The sequence below is a fragment of the Clytia hemisphaerica genome, unplaced genomic scaffold (assembly GCF_902728285.1).
Source record: "Clytia hemisphaerica strain Z4C2 unplaced genomic scaffold, Clytia hemisphaerica genome assembly, whole genome shotgun sequence".
Taxonomy (NCBI): domain Eukaryota; kingdom Metazoa; phylum Cnidaria; class Hydrozoa; order Leptothecata; family Clytiidae; genus Clytia; species Clytia hemisphaerica.
Window position 1 is genome coordinate 270532 of NW_027103240.1, and position 25954 is coordinate 296485.

The 25954-nt window shown below is 34.9% G+C and overlaps 3 protein-coding genes across 3 annotated transcripts in view; 2 read left to right on the forward strand and 1 right to left on the reverse strand.

Annotated features, from left to right (window-relative positions):
- Positions 1–8232, forward strand: part of LOC136802082 (prolyl 4-hydroxylase subunit alpha-1-like) — a 136378-nt gene extending 128146 nt beyond the window's left edge. The window contains exons 2-6 of the mRNA XM_067058833.1: positions 5374–5842; positions 6295–6420; positions 7151–7356; positions 7711–7762; positions 8228–8232. Coding sequence (XP_066914934.1) covers positions 5506–5842; positions 6295–6420; positions 7151–7356; positions 7711–7762; positions 8228–8232 — 726 coding nt within the window. The 5' untranslated portion in view covers positions 5374–5505. The remainder of the gene's footprint in view (positions 1–5373; positions 5843–6294; positions 6421–7150; positions 7357–7710; positions 7763–8227) is intronic.
- On the forward strand, positions 7717–19309 carry LOC136800002 (prolyl 4-hydroxylase subunit alpha-1-like). Its single transcript, XM_067056654.1, has 8 exons — positions 7717–7762; positions 13065–13276; positions 13985–14155; positions 15812–15971; positions 16593–16720; positions 17215–17283; positions 17518–17614; positions 19112–19309. The coding sequence occupies exons 3-8, from the start codon at positions 14006–14008 to the stop codon at positions 19180–19182; spliced, it is 675 nt and encodes a 224-aa protein (XP_066912755.1). The 5' UTR covers positions 7717–7762; positions 13065–13276; positions 13985–14005; the 3' UTR covers positions 19183–19309.
- Positions 19310–22317: 3008 nt separating this feature from the next.
- LOC136820484 (anaphase-promoting complex subunit 13-like) overlaps positions 22318–25954 on the reverse strand; it is a 34629-nt gene continuing 30992 nt past the window's right edge. The window contains exon 5 of the mRNA XM_067077673.1: positions 22318–22368. The gene's annotated coding sequence lies outside the window, so the exon portion shown is untranslated. The remainder of the gene's footprint in view (positions 22369–25954) is intronic.

Sequence of the window (25954 nt, forward strand, 5' to 3'; positions counted from 1 at the left end):
GATTATCTTAACAAGTACGAAGCTATGCTATCTACTTCGAATTCTATAAACAGTTAAACTTACCAGAGCAGACTATATTGTCCAACAAGTTGACTTTGGTCCGTGGATTTAGAACGCCATGCTTTGCTTCACGTTTTGGCTTAAAAATTGACAAAATTTTGCTCCAAATGTCATATAGTGACTTTTGTTAGCATATGAAAACGTCAGAGTACTTCAGATGGTGATAAAAGCATGAAATCTAGCAACAGATTACCCTAAGAGGGGTTAAGATTATTGTAAACAGTAGTTTGTTCACCTGGCAGATGACGCTATCAGGTGGCTGGGCAAATCAATGAGAAGAAGTGATAGAAGCAAAATAAAAGTGTTTGAATGAAACGATATTCTGATAAGAATTGAGAATTGTAGCATGCGTTGAAAAATTTCACTGTTCTCCCCAATCTCGTACCCAGTGCCACTTGCACCACTTTTCGATTCTCTGGTTGTAACAGGTGACCTTTCGTGAGTGCTATCAGACTCGTTAAAAGACGAACTAAGGGACCTGTACAATGGTCAGAAGCAAAGACTTTTACAAAACCGCAGGTAATCTAAGGCACGAATCCGTTTTAGTAGTGGAGGCTTGCAACAGCCTAGATGTACAACATAACAACTGATTGAATTTTCTTTGGATGTTTTCAACTTCAAGCCCTCAATAATTCCTCAGTTGTTTTTTTTTCAGAAAATTGTATTTTCGTTTACGCAAAAAAAAATTTGCGCAGATTCATGCATTATCGCAATTAAATAAAAAGTAGATTTTCACATCGCATATGTTATGTTATTTTGGGGGCGTCACTTTCAGTTAGGAAAGTCTTTGCCCATTTTGAGATTTTCACATCATCCACGCATGTTTTTTCAATTCTCTGATGAAAAAGTTGCCTCGCGTTCATCAGTAAAAAATAAGTGTCCAAGTGTCTCTGGCTACGAGATTGATCATTTTTTAAGAATCAGATACCTGAGGTCCTGCAAGCCCTGGTCTCCTGTCTTGCGGGACAAGATTTCAAAGGTTTAGATGCATGGAAATTGAAAAAGCAAAAATCAACTTCTTTGATTGAAGATAATTTAGTTGGTTAGGCGAGGGATCAACAAAAAAGTATGAAGGAACGTTGGTTTTTGCACGACGTGAATCATCAACGCGATTGTCGTGGTGACCCCATGTGAAATGTCTAAAGGAACTCAACCCGCCAAGACAACGGTGAAGTCTTTTTAGCACAGTTTATTCTCTAATTTCAAAAGTTCTTTTTAACAAGCCGCCTCTCTTTTATCTTTCTTGCTTTCTATCTTTTTGGTGTTGAAATGACAATTCGCTAAATAACTGACATTCGAATACATTATACACCAAGTAGCACAATGTTCTGGTTTGAAATAATATCGTCTGCCAACTGGTTTGATCTTTCGGGTAAGTGGGCATATTAACACACCACCACTCACACACGTGTTCTTATAAAAAACACATGGTAGTAGCTTTACCATGTTTGTTTTTTCCCGCGCAATTTGAACATCAATAACAGCTCTCAAAAGAACGAATGTTCTTTATTACAGCCTAACATACTTAGTGCTGACTTTTCAAGTTTGTTAAAAGTTCTCCTCACAGCTTGACGGAAGTGACGTTGTTTTCATTTTGAGGGATATTTATATTTTGTCAAACCACTTTTTATTTAGCCATCGTATCAAAAGATTATGGAAGAGGCTGATTCAATGTTGACATTTCCAACGTGGAAGGTAACTTGATGGCTTACAGATGTGAATGATTTTTAATAAGTGATTTTTAACAACTGTCTTATGAAGTTTGTAAATTAAATACAGATTTTGGTAGAGTCTCAGTTGTAGATTGTAGAGTCATTTGGGAGAACGCGACGGTCTGTTGAATAACAAATTAATCCAGCCAGTTTAAACAGGATAAGTTATCGTGTACCTTAGTAACAACTGTGTTGTAAAAGACAAATCAATTAAATGACGTTATCCGTCGTTATCCTTATAAAATTTAGTAAAATTTCTGCTGTAGTTAATTAGTTATTCAAAAGACTGTCGCATTCTCCAAAACGACTATTCTTCTTGGATATTTATATCATATCACAAAACGTTTTTTTTCATATTTGTAGTTTGCTTAAAGTTGCCCTGGAAGAGAAGAGGGGAGCTCGGTTATCATCAGCTAGGGTCAGGTTTGTAGATCTAGAGTGAAAATAAACATAAAGTCATCATATAACAAATACAGTAGGGCACTTGTCAGCTGTACCCTTTAGCTTAGGATACTAAGGGACTCTTGTCTAGTTAGAGCATCTGTAGGGTTGAAAGTTTCACCTAGAAGTGATTTTTTGTTCTGTAGAACCATAACTTTGTGTGATGCTGACATTACCTTGTCTGATTCCATCATTGAAACCATAGTATTATGAGAAAATCGCGGCTGGAATGAGTAGAGCTGAATTTCTGTTGTTCTATCTATGTCGCAAGAACAAATTTTTTTATGGTCTGGGCCCTCGTAGGACGTAATTTTTCTCATAAATATAGATCTCTTGATAATTCACAAATTCATATAGGATCAAATCAAGGACGGTAAAAAGTGCTGTTCTACCGTCGGCCTAAGTCAGTCAGGATGTAAACAAATTAGAACTTTGCCATCTCCGTCGCAGAAAAACACAGGTACTTTTGACAGGTCACCGGTGTAAAAAAGAAGGGACATATAAAATGGGGCAATCTCATTGGTGGAAATTTAACAAACAGTCCGCAAAGTAGTGCCGTGAAACAATCTGTAAAAGAGACGTCTTTATTGCAGATTTCTCACAGGAGTTATTTGCCAATGTGTCAGCTTGCCAGCATTGTATTTTATTAGTTGACATTATCATTAAATAACTTTATACTATACATTAGTAATTAGCTAGAGGCTCTATCAGTTAGTCACACTAGGAAATCAAGCTTTCAGAAAAAACAACATCAGTCATCTACAGGATGTATTTGAAACAACAAGGATGAGAGTTACTTGAATCAAGTTTCCAAGACAATTAATTAAAACTTGAAAACTTAAGATGAGACACAATGACTAATTCTCAGGTGAGATAAGGCAAGTTCCAAACATATTTTGCGTGACGCGCACCGCTAACTTCGGCGATTACATTACTACAATTAACACAAAATTTCGACTGGAGACGTTGATTGTTAATTATGAAATATTGCATGAAGAAAATTTGAAAATTTTTGATGACATCATCATTATTTGACGTTTTTAAATTTTTACCGACAGTAAATGACGTCATCTAAAAATTTTGAAAATATCTCAACAAATATTTTAGAATCGTTAATCTACGTCTCCAGTCAAAATTTGGTGTTATTTGTAGTAATGTAATCGAAGTTACACGTTTTTTTTTTCATATAAGGAACACGTTTATAAGGAACTTGAGGCTGAAAAGGGTCCAAAAAATAAGGAATTGTGTAGGAACTGCTCAGGCTGAGAATAAGAAAACAAGTTTTAAGGAACAGTAAGAGATGGTTATCCAAACTTAGCAGCTATGTAAATAAGGAACTCGATAAGGAACTTTGAGGCTTAAATTCTCTGTAAAAATAAGGAACTCCAGGCTCAGAGCAAAGTTAAGGTTCCTTCTAAAAAAAAAACGTGTATCGCTGTTTTTAAATATGCCGTCATTTTTTAACTTGTCATTTTGACGTGTTTTTTCAACGTATTTCCTAACGTAAAAATCAGTTTTTGGCTGATATCTTAAAATTGACTTGATTTAAATTTTCGGCCCAGCTCTTTCCGAAATCCGCTCCTTAATACGCTTCTTTTGAGCTATATACAAAAGTTAAGGAACAATGGGAAGCGGTGCGCGTCACGAAAAATATGTTTGGAACTTGCCTTAACTCACCTGAGTTGCAAACGTGCAGCATCCAGCATCCATCATTTCCTGAGACAGCGCTTTGATTTTTAAGGTCTTGTTTACATGCTAAGGTAAAAATATGTAAATGAGTCAATGTTTGAGGTCAGGCAAAATTTCCGGGAAATAGCCTATCCGGCAGTGCGCGGATCTAGTTCGGTTTTCGTCTCCCCCATAGATCTTTTTCTTGGGAAGTTGATCTTCAAATTAGTTTTCAAGGTTGGCTTGGCTCAAATCTTTTCATCAATGGCTCAAATTTTAAGCAATTTCTCATAGTTTTCGAAAATGTTTATCTCATTAAAATCTTATTATTTTATAATTATTTGCATGCATTTTTCACTCGAGGTGTAGAAATAATAAATCCTGTTCTTTTAAACGATATTTACTCTTTAGCATTTCTTTACTATCACAAACATTTGATTATTAGAAGGAAGGAAACATTAAAAGTCTGTTTCCAGACACTCTTTTTATATAAGAAATGAAAATACCAAAAAAAGAAGAATTCAAGATGAGCAAAAAGCCTAGACTGGATACTGCTGATCATCAGGCAATTTAAGGGTCAAAGGAGTAAAAGTCAGGTAAAATGCCTAAAATTTCTTAATTTCGCTACAGAATGAAGAATTTAAAGCTCCAACTGGCAAAATAAAAATAAGAATGGTCGAGCCTCAAAAAACAATTATTGATGCTTATAAAAAAAGTACATTACACAAACTTGTGGTCTCATTAAAATCATTTTATTGATGTAATTAAGGAATGCCTTTTCATGTTTTCCCATTGCTTGTTTCTTCTTAAGTGTTCATTTACACAGCCTTGCTTTTTTGTCAATACGAAATCTAGAAGAATCTTAGTAGTGTTTGTTAAAAGATATTTATTTGCATAGTTTTCTCTCTTATTTTTTGAGTGATAATATTGGAGAATGTTTTAAAGATAATTACCTATTTCTATTTAAAATAATGAATAAAATGGTCTTATGTTTTTAACAGGTAATAAAGTCCATTCGCTTTAAGTGTGTGCTATATACTGTTGATAAGTTAATACAGATCATTATAATTTCTTCTGAAGTACTTGAAAACTTTGTGATTTCAACTATAACTTCTTGTTGAGTTGAACTCTCATTCATCAGAAGAGTGCTTGACCAATCGAGATCGGAAGCATATATATACTATTGTCGAATGAAGTTAATGAGTTTTATTTCAAAACTAATAATGATTTCAACTATATAGATTTTTCCGGTTAAAGTTCTCTGAGAAGGTAACTCGTTGGTGCTGAAAAACCCTGTTTTTTTTGCCGTTTTTTAACTCCGTTTGGTAACATTCTTAAAAGTACAACTTACTTTTTAGTAATTCAAAGCGTTGGTTGGAAAATGGCGAAATAAACATTAGTGCACACATCAGTACAAGTTTTTGAAAATTCAATCCCTCTATTCCTTGCCTAGAAGCTAGTCTTTATTTCTCTCTTCTTACTTCTATTTTAGATAAAATTTCTACTCTAGCAATACATAATTTGATAGATGATGTATCTTAATTAAATGCAATAAAAAAAGAAAACACTATAATAATAGAACAAGCAGGACACTGTAAAATAAATTACCAACAAACAAATCAAAATGTGGAAATCATTAGCTCTGGTGTTAGTTGTATTATGTATTTTGGAACAAGGACAATGTGAAGTTTTCACTTCGATGGCTAACATGGAAAACTTGGCAGAAACCGAACAGTTACTTTTCTCATCTTTCAAAACATACTTACAAGCTGAAGAAGATCGTTTGAAGGTTTTAAAAAATTTTATGTTGAGAGTGGAGGATGCACAGAAGAATGTAAACTTGTCAGATGTAGCAAAATATCTGGGAAACCCAATTAATACGTATTTGATGCTTCGGAGATTGAGCTCTGAATGGAGAGATGTCGAATCGTTTTTATCACAAGATGGCGAGGCTGCTGAAGGTTTTTGTTATTTTTGTTTTTATTTTTGAAGACCCTCATACACTTGTCAATGATAAATCAATATTCAAAAATTGTCAAATTCATAAGGGCCTTGAGTGATAAATTTTAAACCATGGTTATCTCTCAATGAGAACAACTAAAAAATCTGAGAGATAATGTCATAGTTTGAAACCACCGGGTTTACTTAGGCTACTTAAGCAAATGTACCGTATGTGCTATCTAAAACATTTGTATCATGTGTTGCTATGGAAACTCAGAAACCATTACCAAGGCTAACCAAGGGTATACGAATTTTGCCTCTTCTGGTTAAAAGTCATCAAATTTGACGTAACTGAAGTATTTACATTACAACCTCAATATGGAACTTTGGGTAGTTTATTCCATATTTTTTGCGTCATTCTTTATTTTTTTATGAGAAATGTCCCCACCGTCATGATTTCTTCTTTCATTAGATTTCAAGGCGATTTACGATAATGCAAAAATGGTTCTACCAACAACGGAAGACCATGAAGGTGCCATGACTGCTTTATTTCGATTGCAAGACACATACAAAGTCCCATCCAACATGCTTGCTAAAGGTGAGTCCACACTCTTTACCTGAGGTGTTGAGAAGAATTGGTTTCGTGTAAAGAGGGTCTTAACGCGAATTGATTTTTATGCCTCGAAAGTCTCCCAACTACGTGCTCATAAGAAAAGAAAATAGAATTTGGTATAAAGAAAAATCCTCAAAACTTATATAGTATAGGGTATAGTTTTATCTCATGACCAAAAAATGTGAGAAGTTATTACTTTAATGTTTCTGTTGATAGACTCAATGGTAATTAACTAAAATATTTTTAGAATTGTTCTTTATTCCATATTACATTTCCCAGTATTCGCTTACGCAACAATCAATAAAAAAAGCTATTTAAATCAGTCTGGTTAAGGATGAGGCAATATCACAGTGAACGAATTTTATTGTCAACAATTAAGTTCGTCTCAATATATCTGCAGCGAAGACAAAAAAAGGCTGTAACTTTGGTTAAGATTCGAATAAAATGGCGGTTTTGTGCTCATTGGAAAGATATTCGAGAGTGGAATGCTATAAAACAGAAAAATTTCGAAAAAAAAATGAACAATAAAGATGAAAATTGAAAAAGAAAAAATCCAATATTTTGAATACCTGTTTTCTAATTACCATTTCACAATGGGAATTCTTTGATCATTTTGTTTCCGCTGCAGATTATATCGAGACAGACTTTAGTGTATAAAACTATCCGCCTTTTTCATAGCGTGATTCAGATTTACCGACTTTTTTTTTTTTATCAGGTATTATTCCTGGAGTCAAAAGCTTGTCCCATCACCTTGAAATTCGTGAGATATATGAAATTGGTCTACACGCTTACGACAACCAAAATTATCAGTATGCTAGCGAATGGATGAGAACCGCATATGAAGAGTTTGGTTTAAACGCTACAATCGACGGAATCAAGAGAAATAAAGTGCTCGATTATCTTGCATACTCGGAGTATAAGGTATTTAACATTTTTAATTAATATTGTCGATGTTATGATTAATTTTTTTGGAACCTGTCAAAAATGAAATATTTAACTTCCACCGTTTTACTTAAATGCTTACAATATGGGAAATTGATCTTTTTTAAACCATTAGGAAGTTTTCCAAAAATTTATTTTTAGTCCAGTCACAGATACTCCATCTGAACGAAAAATTCGCCGAAAATTGTTCTTCATTAATCTTTCTCGTTGCGATTTTCAAATTTTTGGATTATCAGGAAAAGTCTAACTGAAAATTTATAACAGGTTATGGTAGTTCTGTTGGATAGATGGCTATCTGTCATTTACTGGTAAAAAATGAATTTTTAATTTTAGAAAGGGAATCTTCCTGAAGCATTCAAACTAACCAAAGAACTAGCGGCTTTAAGTAAGTATTTTTTCATCCATTCTACTTATCAGGCTATACAGCGTTATAGTTCCCATCCTGGTGGGGGATGTATCTGTAAATACTCTTTTGGTAAAAAAGGTCTTTGAAAATTTTGCGAATTTTTTTTACAAGTTGTTTTCAAAACCCACACTGGGCTCCAATATTTTATTTTAAATATCATATTCCTTCTTCTCAATTTTAACCCAATTCGTACTAGGGGGGGGGGGCTGTTTCTGTTCGGGGGTGAAACTAGTGTTAATAGCTCCTGAAATAGTAGAGCTTTTGGCATGAAATTTTCTGTAAATTCCTAACTTTTATTAAGACTCAAAATAAAAAAAATTTTCACACCTCGAGCATGATGACATTTCTGACAGTAAGGTGTCACAAAAATTGACCCATTTCCAATACAAATTTATTTTTTATGTCAAATTATATCGTTTAAACCGTAATTTATTGATTTTTTAGGATAAAATAAGTATTTTAGACTCACGGAACTTTTTTCTAAAGCCTTTGTTAGAGTACAATAGCTAATCAAAAGAACAAAGGAAATTTTCGGTTTTTACTCACTTTGGGCATGATGAGTGACGTGATCAAAAAGAATTTTTTTCAAAAGTTACCTTGTATGACAAGGGTCATGTGTTTCATCCAAAAAGACCCGCAAGATTTTTTTTTTTTTTTTTTTTTTTTTTTTTTTTTTTTTTTGCTCATTCATAATTTATTTGACGTCACTTAATCAAGACGCTTTCTTGGAACAGAAAATTTTTCCAACAACATCTTCACCAAAATATCAAATGTTGAAGAAAAAACCTTAATTTTTCTTCTAAACCTGACGACATGGCATCCAATCAAAAGAAATCCAGTGCTGAATTGGTCATATGCACACTAACGGACTGCATCGACGACAAAGATCAAGATTGTTTGGTTTGTCTGAAATGTAGACGCTTGGTCCATTTTCGCTGTACACAGTTACCACCATACCAAATTCAACTTTTCCTAGACAAGCACAAAAGCACGCACTACAAGTATGTTTGTCCCAACTGCGTGACTGTAACACCCAAAGTTCTTGAACTACCATCATCTGTTAAAAGGGAAAACGAGACACTCCGCCGAGAGCTTAATGCTTGCAAAGGATTGTTAAAACAGAATGAGATTGACCGAAAGAAAATAAATGAACAACAACATGAACTGGAAAGTTTAAAGAGTAAACTCAGTACCGATCCTGGCCTTCACACTTTCGAATTTGTCGAACAGAAGTTGGAGACCAAGATAGAAAGCAAAATCGAATCCCTCAAGGAAATGCTTGAGGAGACAATTAAAAAAGAATGTAAGTTTCTGTCACAGACCTATGCCAATGTTACTGGCTCAAAGGAGTCCCCGGATTCAAAAGCCCTGAAAGAAGTGATCAGGGACGCAATACGCGAAGAAGAAACCGAAGAATACAGTAAACAAAATCGCGCCTCAAATGTTATCGTACATGGCGTTGTTGAGCAAAGTATTAATGATGACAAAACCTGGGCTTCAAACTTGATTAAGGATACCCACTCACGCAGTCTTATCAAACGTGTAGCAAGATTGGGTAAGGAGGAAGAAGGAAAGAAACGTCCATTGTTAGTCTCTCTTAACGATGAGTCTGCTAAATGGAATTTACTTGGCAATCTTACAGCACTGAAGGATAACGCGACGTACAAAGGTATTAGCGTTACTGAGGATCTCACCCCTGATGAAAGAAAAACAATTCAAGGTACTCTCAACAGAAGCCAAAACAAGAAACTCACAAGAGAAATCAGAAACCTATATCTATCGTGTGAGAGGCAACTCAAAAAACGGCTTTTACCTGAAGAAGATCAAAGTCGCAAACCACCAATAAAAACAAGAGAAACGCATAAACAAGTATCAAAAAACAAAAACGAGAACCAATCAAACACAATTTCGGAAATAAAAATTATGTATACAAATGCCGACCAGCTGACAGCAATGAAAAAACTACAACTAGAAGAACTCATAACAAAAGAATATCCACATTTTATTGCAATCTGTGAAGTCAAACCAAAGAACGGTGAAAGATGGAAAATTCACGAATATCTAATTGATGGATACACAGTCGTAAACCACACCAATACTGAGAACAATACAGGACGTGGTATCGTCATCCTAGGACATACCAGTGTAGACCACCTTACAGTTGACATTGAATGTCCTGTAGCACTGGAGGAGGCGTGCATCATTGAAGTACGTCTGGCTGGAAAAGATATGCTTTGCTTTGCATGCGTCTACCGCAGTCCAACGAATCAATCAAACTCTGGAGAAAATAATGCCATTCTTAACCAGCTCTTACGAATTATATCAGAAGATAAGAGATACACGCATCGTTGCATCATTGGCGACTTCCATTTTCCAACTATAAATTGGAAGAACTGGACAAGCCCACATGTAGAGGAAAGTAAAGAAGAGCAATTCCTGGAAGCATTACGTGATTCATTCCTTTTCCAACATACGAATGAACCTACCAGATGTCGAGGTACTGACGAGCCTTCACTGATTGACCTCATCTTAACAGATGAAAGAGATCAGGTTCAAGATCTAAATTTCCTAAGCCCTTTAGGAAAAAGTGATCATAGCGTTCTCTCTTTTAGCTTTAAATGTTATATGGAACTTAAAGCACCAACCGAAAGATACACCTACCACTTGGCAGACTTTAAGTCGATGAAAAGTCATCTGCAAAGAATCAACTGGACGAGAGAATTCATAGATACCTCACATTGGTCGATCGAGGAGCTCTGGTCAAAATTCAAAACAAAACTTCTTCAACTCAGAGATCAATTTGTCCCAAGAAAAGAGTTAGGAGCGCCTCACTGGAAAAAGAAAGGGAAAATTCCAATTAATGCTGAACTACGTAATGACATCAAAGAAAAGAGGCGACTTCACAGGATCTGGTTAAAATCAAAATCATCACCCACAAACAGACGTCAAGCAAGAATCCGATATGTAATCGCGAGGAACCGTGTCAATCGAAAGATGGCACTTGCAAAAAGAGATACGATCTAGCCATCGGTGAAAACTCAAAGAGAAACCCAAAAGCGTTCTGGTCACATGTCAGAGGCAAACTTAAATCAAAAAGTGGAGTTTCCCCTCTTCTTGAAACGCCCGATGACAAGACATCCCTAAAGCACGAGGACCAAGAAAAGGCCAACATCCTGCAGAAACAATTTTGCAGTGTCTTTACTAAAGAACCGGAAGGTGATCTACCTGATTTTGACAATAGAACAGATAAAATACTTCAACCACTAAACATTACGAAGGAAATGATAACAGAACAAATCAGGAAGCTCAATGCGAATAAATCAATTGGTCCAGATGAGATTCATGCCTCAATGCTTATTGAACTTCGTGACCATATTGCAGAAACCACTATCAATCATAATGAATAAAACTCTCGAGGGAAGGAAACTTACCTAGTGACTGGAAAAACTAGCATATGTGACACCAATCTATAAAAACAAAGGAGCACACAACCTTGCTATTAACTATCGTCCCGTAAGTCTAACTTCAGTAGTCTGTAAGTTGATGGAAACAATGATACGAAAACATATCATGGAACACCTTATCAGCGAGGAGCTTCTATCGAACAAGCAATACGGTTTCATCAACAAAAGGTCAACAGTCACACAGCTTATCTCCTTTATAGATATGTGTTGCGAATCAACTGCAAAAAGTGAAGTGGTCGACTGCATATACTTCGACTTTGCCAAGGCATTTGACACGGTACCCCATCGAAGACTTATGATGAAACTAGAACGCTACGGGATAAACGAATTAATTCTGAACTGGATCAAATCTTTTCTATCGAACCGCAAGCAATTAGTGAGTGTTAATGGTGCAAAATCATCTTTAGATCCAGTGATAAGTGGCATTCCTCAAGGAAGCGTGCTCGGTCCTCTGCTTTTTGTTATTTATATTAATGACCTACCAGAACATGTTCTATCAAGCATTTTCTTGTTTGCAGACGACACGAAGATTATAAAGGAAATCAATTCCATTCTTGACTCCTTAATCGTACAACATGACATTGAAGCACTTGAAAGATGGTCCCATGAGTGGCTGTTGAAATTCCACCCCGACAAATGCCACGTTTTAACGATAGGTAAATTCGAGAACATAAAGCATGCACACCCGTATCAACTAAATGGAGAGCAACTTGAACATGTCTTCACAGAAAAAGATCTCGGTGTTTTGATAGACTCAGATCTTTCATTTGAAGAACATATCGCTAAGCAAGTAAACAAAGCTAATTCTATGTTGGGATTGCTCAAAAGAGGATTTCAAGACCCTAGTCCTCACGTATTCCAGACACTTTATACCACCTTTGTACGACCACATTTAGAGTATGCTCAATCAGTATGGCAACCAAGATTACGTCGATCTATCAACCTGATCGAGAGTGTCCAAAGACGTGCGACAAAACTAGTAAAACCAATCTCACGGTTACCATATGCAGAAAGACTAAGACGCTTGGCGCTACCATCCCTTGAGTTTCGAAGACTTTTCTGTGACATGGTCCAGGTGTATAAGCATATCCACATATATGATAGTAAAACAACACCAAAAAAGTTTATCAAAAGGACGCGACCATGTAGAAAGCATATACACGAGCTTCAGATGAATTTCCCGGACGATGGAGTACGTGGTGCACAAAGCAAGTCCTTCTTTTATAGAACTATCTCAACATGGAACGCGCTTCCAAAATACGTGGCAGAAGCATCATCGATAAAATCGTTCAAGAATAATTTAAACAAAGCATGGGCAAACCATGAACTACGATATTTATTGTAAATAAACAAAGACCAGTTCTAGAGGCCCACGGCGTGCCTGAACTTTGTATTCGTTGTAATAATAATAATAAAAGATCAAAAGTTAAGGGGTGGTACAGGAAAGCCCCCCTCCTAGTTTTGAACCGCCCCTAAAAGCCTAGTATGAATAAGATAACCTTACTCCTGTGTCTAATACATGTAAACAAAACATCAAACATATCAACAAAATATGCTGAAACATATTTATAACTTCAGAAATATATTGTTGGCTCTTTAGTTCGATCTTTAAGGGATCAAGATTTTTTTTCAAATTACAGATTTACAGAAGATGTGTTTTTTGACTTTCAAGCTAAGGGAATGCTTTAGGCCGAATTACAGAGAGATTTAAATAATAGGGGTTCGAATTAGAGAAAGTTGCCTGTATTTATCTTTTATACTCCATGAAACCAAAACCGTTTCTGATTTTTTTTCATGTTTGCTTTGGTATTCTACAGAACCGAAAGACAAGCGTATCTTGGGAAATCTCGAACATTACCGGTATGAACTCCGGGCTTCACAATCGACCGGGAAGCGCGGTGATCCGGGTACCCTGACTGATGAAGAACTCTACAAGAACGCGAAAGGGGGCAGTCAAACTGAAGCGCGTTCGCGGCGTGCATCACTTGGAGATTACGAGAAATTATGCAGAGGAGAGGTCAGACAACAGGTTAGTTGGTTGTTTTTGAAATTTCCTGGTTTAATGTTTAGACCTTATTCAGAACCCTTAAATTATGCTTACATTGTGGACGTTTTTATTTTTTTTTTTCGCGATTTCCTCATTTTCTCTTCTTTTCAGGAAACATTAGAATCGGACAAAGATACAAAGTTGAAAACATTCCTGTCTCAGTGTCTTAGTAGAACTTTTCCCCTTTTTTAAGAATGTAAATTTCCATTGCAATCCCGATTGGGATAGAAAACCTAGTAATTTTAGCCCGAAAATCCAGTAGGGATGGTTTTGCATTGCACTTCTTTCAATTTATTTTCCCATTGGGATAGAATTTGGCAACATCCTAGTGGGATTATTTTTCCCACTGGGGACGAGTTTTGGCTTATATTTTCCAGTTTGGTGGGGTCCCATAAGTTCAATGACACGTGACTCACAGTAATATCTACAATCGGTGACGAAATACTTGGCACAAAAAGGAAATCCACCGGGGTGTTTTGAAACCACAATCGATTTGCAAGTGATCTAAAGTAGGTTGGAAGGGTAGAGTTTTAACTCTGATCGAAATAATCGTTGAAATCAAGTTGAAGGCCTGAAATTGACATTCTCGCTCGAACTTCAATTTTTGAAAAATTGTAAATTGGCCAAAAGTGCCAATATGTTATGGCACAGATTGTAGAATGAAAAGGGATTGTTTTTCTTCATCTTCAGACAAAGAGAGAACTGAAGAAGATGAAATGTTGGTACAAAACAAATGATCCAACTCTCATCCTGAAGCCACAAAAATTTGAACGTATTTGGGCTGATCCTGAAATCTTCATGCTTCGAGATGTAATTACTAATAGACAAATCGAGCAACTCAAAGAAGAGGCGTACCCTATTGTAAGACAACGTTCCTTTATCCATTCTTTTTATCCCAAAGACTTATATATTATTTTATTTTAAAAATCTTATTGCATTCTTTTTTCATGCTATTTTTTCGAAAATCGATTCTCGATTATATTGAAATTATATTCCATCTGATATCATCCTAACAATGAACTTGTGCTTCTTATTTACATGCAGTTTTGTTTAGTGAATGTCAAATTTTATTCAAAATGATATTATCATCCCGTTACGATTATTGTATTATTATATATCAACAATAATACTCTATTACATTGTTTATAAACAAATCCAGTCTAATTTAGAGCCATTAATCGCTTGGAGAGGATCTACAAGGAATTTTTTGGACCTACCTCCGGGTGCCCCGGCGGAGGTCCTATAAATTAACCCACGTTCGTTCGTTCGTTCGTTCGTTCGTTCGTTCGTTCGTTCGTTCGTTCGTTCGTTCGTTCGTTCGTTCGTTCGTTCGTTCGTTCGTTCGTTCGTTCGTTCGTTCGTTCGTTCGTTTTCGTTCGTTCGTTCGTTCGTTCGTTCGTTCGTTCGTTCGTTCGTTCGTTCGTTCGTTCGTTCGTTCGTTCGTTCGTTCGTTCGTTCGTTCGTTCGTTCGTTCGTTCGTTCGTTCGTTCGTTCGTTCGTTCGTTCGTTCGTTCGTTCGTTTCGTTCGTTCGTTCGTTCGTTCGTTCGTTCGTTCGTTCGTTCGTCTGTTACCAGCTTTTTCAGGATTGGCTCATTAGTTTTTTTTTTATTTTTGGCACAATGATGCAAAATGGTAATGCCCAAAATGTGACGGAGCCCGATTTTTGAGAAAAAATCTTTTCCGGTCGAAAATGCCGGAAATATGCCGGAAATCGCCATTTTTGCAGATTTTCATCGGACTTTTTCCTTATATTTCGTTGTTTTTTCACACAAAAACATTATTAATAGCAATGCCCACCATTAAGCATGGTTCAATCGTCAATAGAACTGAGTTTTGAAGCCGGAACTTTCTAAAAATCGCCCGTGCAGCCCATTTTCGCCGGAAAAACGGTATTTCTTGATTTTCTCGAGCTGTACTTTATAATTTTTCATGAAATTTTGCACACTGATGCAAAATGATAATACCTAAAATGTGACGGAGCCCGATTTTCGAAAAAAAATTTTTTCCGGCCGAAAAAGCCGGAAATATGCCGGAAATACTGGTTTTTTGACATTTTCTCGAGATTTTATCATTAGTTTTTTCTGATTTTTTGCACAAAGATGCGTATTATCAATGCCCAAAACATGGCCGAGTCCGATTTTTGAGAAAAATTTCTTTCCGGCGGAAAATGCCTGAAATATGCCGGAAATCACCGTTTTATGGGTTTTCATGGGCTTTTTCCTTTTAAATGGTTGCTTTTTCATTCAAACACATTATTAATAGCAATGTTCACCATCAAGCATGATTCAATTGTCAATAAGACTGATTTTTGCGACCACAACTTTCTATTCATTTTTTCCTTACATTCATCATCAGGTAGGTCCATTCAGCATCTATCTTGTTGTCTTAGTTTTCAATCTAGTAAATCTGAGCTTTCGATTTTTTTGCCATAAAACGATTTTATTAAATGAGAAAATCTTCTTTTAATTCGTTACAAATTTTCAAAATCTTTGTATTTGAATGTATTTCCCCTCTAGTTAAAACGTGCCACGATTCAAGACCCCATCACAGGACAACTGAGACACGCCGATTATCGAGTCAGTAAAAGTGCCTGGTTGTCACCGTCCCGCCACGAGTTCGTACGACAAATCGCTTTGAGAGCGCAATCCGCTACTAATTTGGATATTCGATCGTCAGGTAAGAATTGAATGTCATCTTATTTTCTTATTAATGTAGCTCTGATGCCACAATTTCTGTTACCTTATCGGCCAAACCTTAGTCGGCCCTAAGTGACTAAATTTTGGCTTGGTGACTAAAATTAGGGCCGTCTAAAAATTTGGGCCGACTAAAATTTGGGCCGACTAAAAATTTGGCCCAAATTAAAAGTTTATAATTAAGGTTTCCCTATTTTCCAGTATTTTAAGCTTTCTCCTATTTTCCATTTGCTTGTAAATTTAGGAATGGCCAAAATTTTTAGTCTGTCTTAATTATTAGTCGGCCCTTATTGGCTAAATTTTGACCAGGTGACTAAAATTAGGGCAGATTAATAATTAAGGCCGACTAAAATTAAGGCCGACTAAGTTTTGGCCGATAAGGTAGACGGTAGACGTATACTTAGACGGACAAATCCAGCGAATAACATTTTTTCGTTGTTTTTAGGTCTTTGCTTTTGTTGTCGATTTATATTAAAAGTCTTTTCATTTTTTAAAAGTTTCTACTACAGATCAATTTGAGAAAAACAGATACTTCTGTGAATCAACTCACAGTTCTTTATCTACTTCTCCTTAAAATTAACAATTTTTTTAAAAATTCTTCCAGAACAACTTCAGATTGCGAATTACGGTATTGGTGGCCATTATGAACCTCACTTTGACCACGCACGTGAAGATGAAGATAAATTTACTGACCTGGGAATGGGAAACCGAATTGCCACCGTACTTTATTATGTAAGTAAACTTCAATGTCTTTTCTTTTCTCTCGGGTCTGTGTTTTATATTTTCTATTCCAATGTTGCTGAGATTTGACTCAGAGCTGACTTACTCTTGTTAACTTTTCGCGACCGTTCATTTCGCGAGCCAAGAAAAATCGCGTGATTTTTGTATTCTTATTTTTTTGCGAATCAGCATTTAGAAAAAACGTAGATTGAATTTCGCGAATCAGTCAACATCAGTTGAATAAGGACTTGGAAACGCAAATCTTTGGTCAGAAAAATAGAAATTATTTGATACTTTACATCGAGAATGTGATTTTAAAAGTTTGGTTGTCTCCCGCGATTTCGCCTGATTTATTTTACGCGAAAAAGGCAAACTTAATCCGATCAATGTTTTTGTATTGTAAATATTGCCAAAGTTTTGCCAGGTTTTTTCGTATAAAGCCATGGAATTCTAAATCTAAATATAAAAGACATTTTACATAATAACTCTCTTTCTCTTTACTTCAGCTTTCTGACGTCGAGGCTGGCGGAGCTACAGTTTTTACGGTTGGAAAAACCGCTGTCTTTCCAAGCAAGGTATCGTATTGTAGTTTCATTCGCGTAAACACGTTTTTCATTAACCCCCCTGTATAGTAATAATCCAATATTAAGTAGGCCTTTATCAATCGTGTATACTTTTCCTGGAGTATAAAGTAAATTTAAGCTAAAGCCCTGGCTATATGTTTATTATTTATTTTCCATAATGGAAAAGATTGATTCTTCAATAGTTTTCCTTGATACGTTAATGTTATCTTGTTGTTTTCTTTACAGGGAGATGCAGTATTTTGGTATAATTTGAAACGAAACGGAATTGGCAACCCAAGAACTCGCCATGCTGCTTGTCCCGTACTCGTTGGTACCAAATGGGGTGAGTTGCCCTGACCCAGAAATGCTTTATACTGTATAGAGTGCATCCTTCATTCAATCTGTTGTTGGACCTACCCCGGTGGAGGTCCTATAAATTAACCTATGTTTGTTCGTTCGTTCGTTCGTTATTAGCTTTTCTCGAGATTGGCTCATTATTTTTTTCTGATTTTTTTAACAAAGATGCATAACTATATACCCTTGAATGTGTCGGAGCCCGATTTTCGAAAAAAAAAAATTTTGGTCAAATTTGAGCCAAAAAACGGCTAAAAAACGGGTTTTTTGGACTTGGTGAAAAATTCGATCATTAATTTTTTCCAATTTTTTGCATGAAAGTAGGGTACCATCATAGGTAAAAGATGGTTCAAGCAGATTTTTGCAAAAAAATTTTGTTGGCTCAAAAAACGCATGTTTATCTATAAGAAGCACTATTTAAGCATACATCAATGTTCTAAGTCAAATTACTCTATTTTTTATGCGATAGATGTTTTTTTTTGCTCATGAGGGCTGAATATGTGTGTTTAGACACGAAATTTTGGTTGCTTGGCGTGTTTTTATAAAAAAAACTGGCTAAATTCGATATTTTTTTATAAGCACATTATCAATTACTTAGGTATTAGCTTTTCTCGAGATTGGCTCTTTCATTCTTTATGATTTTTGCACAAAGATGCATAATTATAAACCCTTGAATGTGACGGACCCTGATATTTGAAAAAAAATGTTTTGGGCAAATTTGGGCCAAAAAACGGCTAAAAAGGGTTTTTGGACTTTGTGAAATATATCCATTGCTTTTTTCTGAATTTTTGCATGAAAGTAGGTAAAAGATGGCTCAAGCAGATTTTTGTAAAAAAAGAATTTTTTAGCTCAAAAAACGCATGTTTATCTATAAGAATCGCTATTAATAAGGATACATCAATGTTCTTAGCCAAATCACTCAATTTTTTGATGAGATAGATGTATTTCTTGCTCACGAAGTCTTGAATATGAAAGAATATTTCAAGGGCATGAAATTTTGGTTTCTAAACGTTTTTTTATAAGAAACAAACGACTAATTTAATTAAATCGTCACTATTTGTGTTCTGAATGATTGATATAAATTATATGTGTTAATTTCAAAACCAGGTAGGTACATAAAAGTATCGCTTGTTTTTTTTAGAATTAACTTATAGGACAGTCTGTAGTACTTGCGTATTATAAGATTTCCAAAAGATTGCAGTGGGTTGACGAACTAAATTGAAATGTAAACTCTTGTTCAATGTAAATTTTAGGCCATTTAACTGTGTTTGCCTTCTTAAATTGAACTTTTTTTGAAGGTGGTACCCGAATTAGAGGCCATTGCAGTACCATACCTAACTCCCAACAGCGTTTCGTCAGAAGTATTCAAGGAAAAGTAGATCTAATTTTTTTGACGAGGTTTTTGGCTCATTTACACTGAGTGGTGTAAACCTTTAGGATGGAAATTCTAAGTTGAATCAAAAACCAAAATTTTTTTCCTTTTCAGTTTCCAACTTTTGGATCCATGAATATAATCAGGAATTCAGAAGACCATGTGCGTTGAAGAGCCATTTGTAAACAAGAAAGTTGTTCGGTAAAATATCACTTTGATTGTAACCTTTGGTAGGCTATTTAAAGTTAGTTTATTTATATTTTCATCAACTTGCCCTCTAAACTACACGTTTTTTATAAGAACAAACTATATAAGAACGTAGGCTTCGATGGACGAAATGTCAAGAACATTTTAAGGGTTTGCCAACTTTAAAACAGCCAGTTTTTTAGAAAAATGGGCAAAAATGCTCAAAAAATTGTTAAGAACAATTTTAGGCTTAGAACTCAAAAGTTAAAAATATCAGAACGAAGGCTTCAAAATTTTGGGATGTTCTTATAAAAGACGTGTGATCTTTCTGAAGGAGGCATTTTAAAGCCTGTTCACGATAAGTGGTCCCTTAGTGGTGCATTCTTTTTTGTAATTTGATGATCACAGGAAGTGCTAATTTTCAAAACTAAATTTGAAGTATTTTTCGAAACTTTTGGTTTTTCATGACAACCTTTTTCAGTTCCTTTATTTTTAAATTATATTCAAAATTTCTATTTTTTAAATTTCCAATTTTTTTAAGATTTATCAGAGTTTTATTTTTTAACTGCTTTAGAAATGTTTTATTTTGTGTTCTCGAAATGCGCCTTTATGTAACAACGCCCATGGGACCTCTACCCATTCAAATGCCATTTATACCACTGTCTCAGTGACTAGTTGACACTCTTTTAACAATGAAGATTGAAAATGGGCTTTTCCAGAAAAAAAATTGGAAGATATAATTTTTTTTGGAAATTTACCCACGGACATTGTGACTTTTGACACACACAGACCGCACAGACAGAAGGTCTAACCCCCTGGACAAGCATCAGGATATTCAAAATTACCATCAAACAGAGGAGCAAAATCAATCCCAAACAGAGAAAGTTTACCCCTGGGCAAGGCAAATCTTGTAGATTTTTCACTAGGTATCTCCGGACATACCCCCCTGTACGAACATTTTATGGAAGAGCACATTCTCTTCTTTCTAAATAACGTTTGTTTCAAATCCCATTTTTTAAACGCTCAAGAACTTATTCAAGATTCAAAACTTTCCTTTCTAGTGTAGGGATTGGATTTCAGTATAGGTTTTCCAATGGGTTTGGAATTATAGGAATTTTCTAACTGGAGAAGATTTCTCAGCTAATTTTTCTATGGGTATTGGGTTCTAACGGGTCTGTGACACGGGGGTGTTTTATTTGTGGAAGTTTGGTTTTGAATTACAATGAATTATTTTTCTATAGAATTTCATTTTCCTAAAAATTATATTATGTCATAAAGCCTTTTTTCAACGGCGGGCGGGCGTGCGAAAAAAAACCGAAATTAACCCGAAAATCAATACTATGCGTGTTGCATTTTTCAAATCTTTAACTTTTTTGCAATTTTCGAACGATTCGAACGTTCTACGGACAAACTCACTAAGATGACTTTACATTTACGAATCTGTTTTTAACTATGGTAAGTCCAACCAAGTATAGGAAATCGTACTTTATTGAATATACATTTATGACACGCTATTTTTTAAAGTGTACAGTTTTTTTATATTTGAAAGAATTTTTTCGGACGGAATCAACGCATGAAATGAAGCTTTTTATTGAGTTGAAGGTTTTCCAAGGAGAGCTATTTTAGTAAAAATTCGTCGGTTCTATCCCTTTCGCTGGACTTTAATGGGTCTAGCCCTTTGCAATGGAGTGTCTCACGAGGTTTAGGACCATTGGGAACCTGCTCAGCCCTGTATGGAGCTCAGAATAAGCTTAACTAGGGCTCCAGTAAAGCCAAGGCGGCTCTGGAGGCTTAAAACCGGTTTTCTGGCAAAAGTACTGTTCCTAGCCGGCCGGTTCTAACCCCTCTAAATCGCTTCAGCACCATGGAAATATGCTAATTAGAGCCTTTGGAGTAGCTCATGGGTACGAGTTTGGAGAGATTTTCAAATACAACGTGTAAATAAACTTTTAAGAAGGGTCGATAGAAAGTTGTATTCAGTAAGAGCAAATCATGATATATCAAAATTTAAATTAAAAAAAATCAACTAAAATACAATAAGATTAAATAAAAATTTAGTTAGATTCATTGAAAATTCGCTAAATTTGATATGAAACTATATGAAATAATAGCTGTTTTGAATCGAATTTCGATGAACTTTTCTTGAACTTTGGATTTAGAAAGTGAAACTTTAAAATATTAAGGACATCGTCAGAGACTTGTTGTCAGCAACATAATCTGGAGTAGATTCAATTTCAGCTGTGTGTTTATCCTGTTTGTTTAGCTTCTAAAGAGCTTTATAGCCACAAAAAAATCTGGCTCAGACTCTTTTCTGCCATCTTGTTGTCAAGTTTAGACCTACCAAACCCTTCTCATAATGTTATGAAATGACGCAATAGAAACTATTTCTTTCGGACTGATGTCTTCTCCAAGGACATTATGCACCAGATGATCGATGATGAGTTTGAAGTTAACCATAGAGGTATAAAGAAAGACAGGAGATGAATTGGTCGTTAAAGTCTTTTGATTTCTTTTATGTAATAAATCAAAAGAAATTCTAGGCTCGCCCGATGAAATACGACTTTTTAGTAGAACTCAAGTTTGCTCTGAACATTCTTACTATCAGCATCGAAGATTTCTAGCCGAGAATATATACGTACATACCTATACGAGAATAAGATAAAATTTAGCTCCACGAAATAAGTTCGCGTTCAATTTTGTCATCCATTAAATTTTGTTTTGAAAAGATATTTTCTCCAGCCAGAAAATAAAAAGTTCTTTATAAGCACACACAATTTCCGACCCAATTTGTAGACAAAAAGTCGCTGGAGAATTTTGGAGGAAAGTATTAAGCAATAGAGTTCACCTTGAAGAAAATGTTGATCGAAAAATCTTGTCATTTGATGAAGGATTGAAAAGTTTACAGGCCCTTTTTTAGTCCAAATATTTTCTTACACTGATGTCAGAAACAATGAATCTCGTCTCATCTTATTTCTAACACTTAAGTTAGCCAATAAGATTTCACCTATGGATAAAAGAGCTCATTAAAAATGCACGATATATGAGATTATGAGCATGCATACCTCGTAATTTTTTTAATCGTAGGGTGAGCATGGTTACAATAGCATACTTCTCCTGTTTCTTTATACCTCCATGCGTTAACTGTAGCAATAAATTTCCATGGAATCCCAAAGAGCCAAGTGTAACTGAAATGAAAGGAAAAAGAGGGAAAAAAACCTAAAACTTTCAATAAAACTTTTTTTGAGAAGTAAAATTTCACTATCTTGCTGGTACCTACAATGAATTTGTTGGCATTTCTGGTTATATTCTCAGCGTTTTAATTGAAACTTCGAACGAAAATGGCATTTTCGGGCTTTCTACTTCATTCTACTTTATTCGGATATTTCCATTTGGAAGGGGTATAATGGCTTCCAGGCTATATTCTCAGCCAAGTCGGACTAAGCTCAAAAAGTATCAAGTTTCATGTTTAAAACTCAGAGTTGAAAGTCTACTTTCCAAAGTCTTAGTTCAGACGTAGTTTTTAAAAATTTTGCTGGAAAATTCCCCTTTGTGCCAAATATTATGGCAAACTTTGTAGTTGGTATAGGAAAAAATATGTGGAATCTTGAAATTTATTTTATTTATAAATTTCGATTTTTCATAGTTAGGATTAGGCGCGGACCATTAAAACAAACTAATCATACACGTTGTTTTTTATAAGAACAAACTATATAAGAACATAAGCTTCGGTAGCCTAAATGTTAAGAACGATTTAAGAACAATTTAAGGCTTTGCCGACTCTAAAACACCCAATTTTTTAGGAAAAGGGACAAAAATACTCAAAAAACGGCGAAAATAAGAACATTTTTAGGCTTGAAACTCAAAAAGTTGAGAAGACTCCAATTTTGGATGTTCTTATAAAAAACATCTATTCGATTTCGTTTGGAAATGCTGCTGATGAGAAAGAATAAAAATTTCGAATATTATCTGATCAGATTTTCCGTAGATAATTTAGGAAACACAAGAACAATTTTGGGATGGAAAACACCGCAGATGGGATGGAAATTTGAGGTCTAAAATTTTGCTGGTGTTTATAAAGGGGGAAGGAAAAGGATACGTGATAGTATACTGACACTAAGATTTAGAAAATTGATAAGCTTTAGGGAAACAAAAATATTTAAAGAATAAAAAGAAAATATAAAATTCTCTAAATTAAAGTCTGTCCAGATATAATTGGCAGTGGAAACAAGAATGCCTGTAACTTTTGATAGTCAAATATAATTATGGAAATTTTTTTTGCTTGATTTAGAAAATCAAAAGTGCTATATTTAAATGTATCTTTGGTTGAAAAATTGACGATTTTTAGCGGTTAAATTTGCGATTGTAAAAATTGACCTTTTTTTCTACGTATGCTATAACGTTCATTTTTACACCAGTGGTAGTTCAACCTTAGTTTAAGAAGTTTGTTAAATTTCAAGGCGAACAGAAAAGTCCTTCGGAAGATATGGGACCCGAAATACCCTTTGGTAGCACTTTTCTGTGAAATATCAAATCTCCAACTTACTACTAAAAACGGGGGTTATGTTATCTATTTTGAACAGTGCAATTAAAAGTTGGAAAGTGTTAAGTGTTGGTGCATTGGTATTATTGTATCATTGATTATTTCGAAACGAAGTGAAATCACAGTATAATTGTTTTTACTGAAAAGATAACCATGAACTTATATTGCCTTTGTTATTTTTAAATCATTAAAGAACTTTGCTAATTCCCAAAACACTAATCACAGTTTGGCTACGAGGTCATTAAAGAGATCGTAAAATGTGTTATGATCGAAAAACTGTTTTATCATATCACTACCCCCGTTTTTAGTAATAAGTTGGAGATTTGATATTTCACAGAAAAGTGCTACCAAGGGGTATTTCGGGTCCCATATGTTCCGAAGGACTTTTCTGTTCGCCTTGAAATTTAACAAACTTCTTAACCTAAGGTTGAACTACCACTGGTGTAAGAATGAACGTTATAGCATAAGTAGAAAAAAAGGTCAATTTTTACAATCGCAAATTTAACCGCTAAAAATCGCGAATTTTTCAACCAAAAATACATTCAAATATAGCGCTTTTGATTCTCTAAAACAAGCAAAAAAAAATTCCATAATATTATTTGACTATCAAAAGTTACAGGCATTCTTGTTTCCACTGCCAATTATATCTGGACAGACTTTAGATGAAATATATATTAAGAAAAATGAGTACATATGAAAAAAATATCAAAAATCGGGAAAAACAAGCAAAAAAAGTATTTTAATTAATGAACTTGTTTTTATCAGGGAAAATAAACTAGGAAACATAAAAGGGGACAAAAAAGATAAAGAATATTTTGAAACAGTGATCATTTAAATAAAAAGGGGTAGACTAACTAGCTATGGACATTTGCTTTTACTTACTCATCGGGGTAGGAGCGCGGAGGGCTGAGTAAGAAATCTAATTTTGGCGAGGGGAAGATTTCGTAAAAAAAAATTAAATTTGGCGATAACTTATTTTGGAAAAAAAAATTTAATTTGGCGATAACTTATTTTGGAAAGTCCGTAACATAACTCTTTAATCTTGGCAAGAACTTTTTTCTGCAGCAATGCAATTTTTTAATTTTGAAGAGTGCTAATTTTGGCTAACGCCAGGGTAAATTAGGGGACAAACTTTTAAAATTACAAGAAAGCTACTTTTGGCAGAAACTAATCTTGGCATTTATTTCAATTGTGGCGAGAACAAACTTGTCAAAATACACAGGTTGCAATATTCAACTCTGAAGACAAATCACGATTTTACTCGAAATTTTTATGTGCTTGTTACATGACAATTATTTCTGATTGTTTCGACTTTATTGACACTAGTAAAGTAATTAAAAATTACTTTACTGTTAGTTGGAATAAAATTATGGGAATAAAATCATGTGAACTTTTTCGAGTAATCACATGTTTTGACTGCACCGATATAATTTTACAACCCGTGTATTCGCCCAAAATCGTTATCGATAAATTGCAAATATGCTTAGGAATTTAAAAAAACAAATTTGGCAATATTTCATCAAAAAGTTTCTGCTTGCATAAGTTTGAAGAATAATGAAAATCGGAATAATGTTTAGCTTGATGGATAAAGACGACAATTTAGAAATTTTGAGCAAATAAAACACAGAGTTTTGTGTATGTTTGTCTCTCAACCAATAGTATAGAGGCACTTATGGAAACTGATTTTTATGACGTAAAAGTAGCACGCAAAGGTAAGTGAATTGGGGTCTTCCAGAAAAAATTTGAATATGGGGGGTAGTGAAAAATCTATAAAAATTTGCCTTGTCCGGGGGTAAACTTTCTCTGTTTTGGGGTCATTTTGCTCCATTTGAGGGTCATTTTGAATTCCCAGGGGGGTCAACTGATGCTTGCTCGGGGAGGAGGGTTAGACCTACAGTCTGGGGTCAAAAGTCATCATGTCCGGGGGGTAAATCTCCAAATAATGTTATATCCTCCACCCCCTCCCCATATTCAAATTTTTTCAGTAAAAGCCCATTTCAATTTATGTTACTTCGTATTGGACCAATAAAATGCTCCGTTTGACCAATCAAATATTATCAAGAAGAACGAAATAGAGAAAAACGATAGGTAGTTGATACATTGGCTCAATTTACATCACAAAAAATGAAGGGAAATTTGGGCAAAAAACTGATTGTTATGTTATGATTTTAGCAGTTACTGATACTGAGTTATTGATATGGGACGCTATTTTTAATTGTTTTTGGGCGTGG

Bases quoted from the DNA above. Each gene is read 5' to 3' on its own strand.
- LOC136800002 (XM_067056654.1), top strand. From the start codon at position 14,006: ATGAAATGTTGGTACAAAACAAATGATCCAACTCTCATCCTGAAGCCA. The intron at 16,721-17,214 runs GTAAGTAAACTT...TCTTTACTTCAG, and splicing joins TTGCCACCGTACTTTATTAT to CTTTCTGACGTCGAGGCTGG. The intron at 17,284-17,517 runs GTATCGTATTGT...TTTTCTTTACAG, and splicing joins CCGCTGTCTTTCCAAGCAAG to GGAGATGCAGTATTTTGGTA.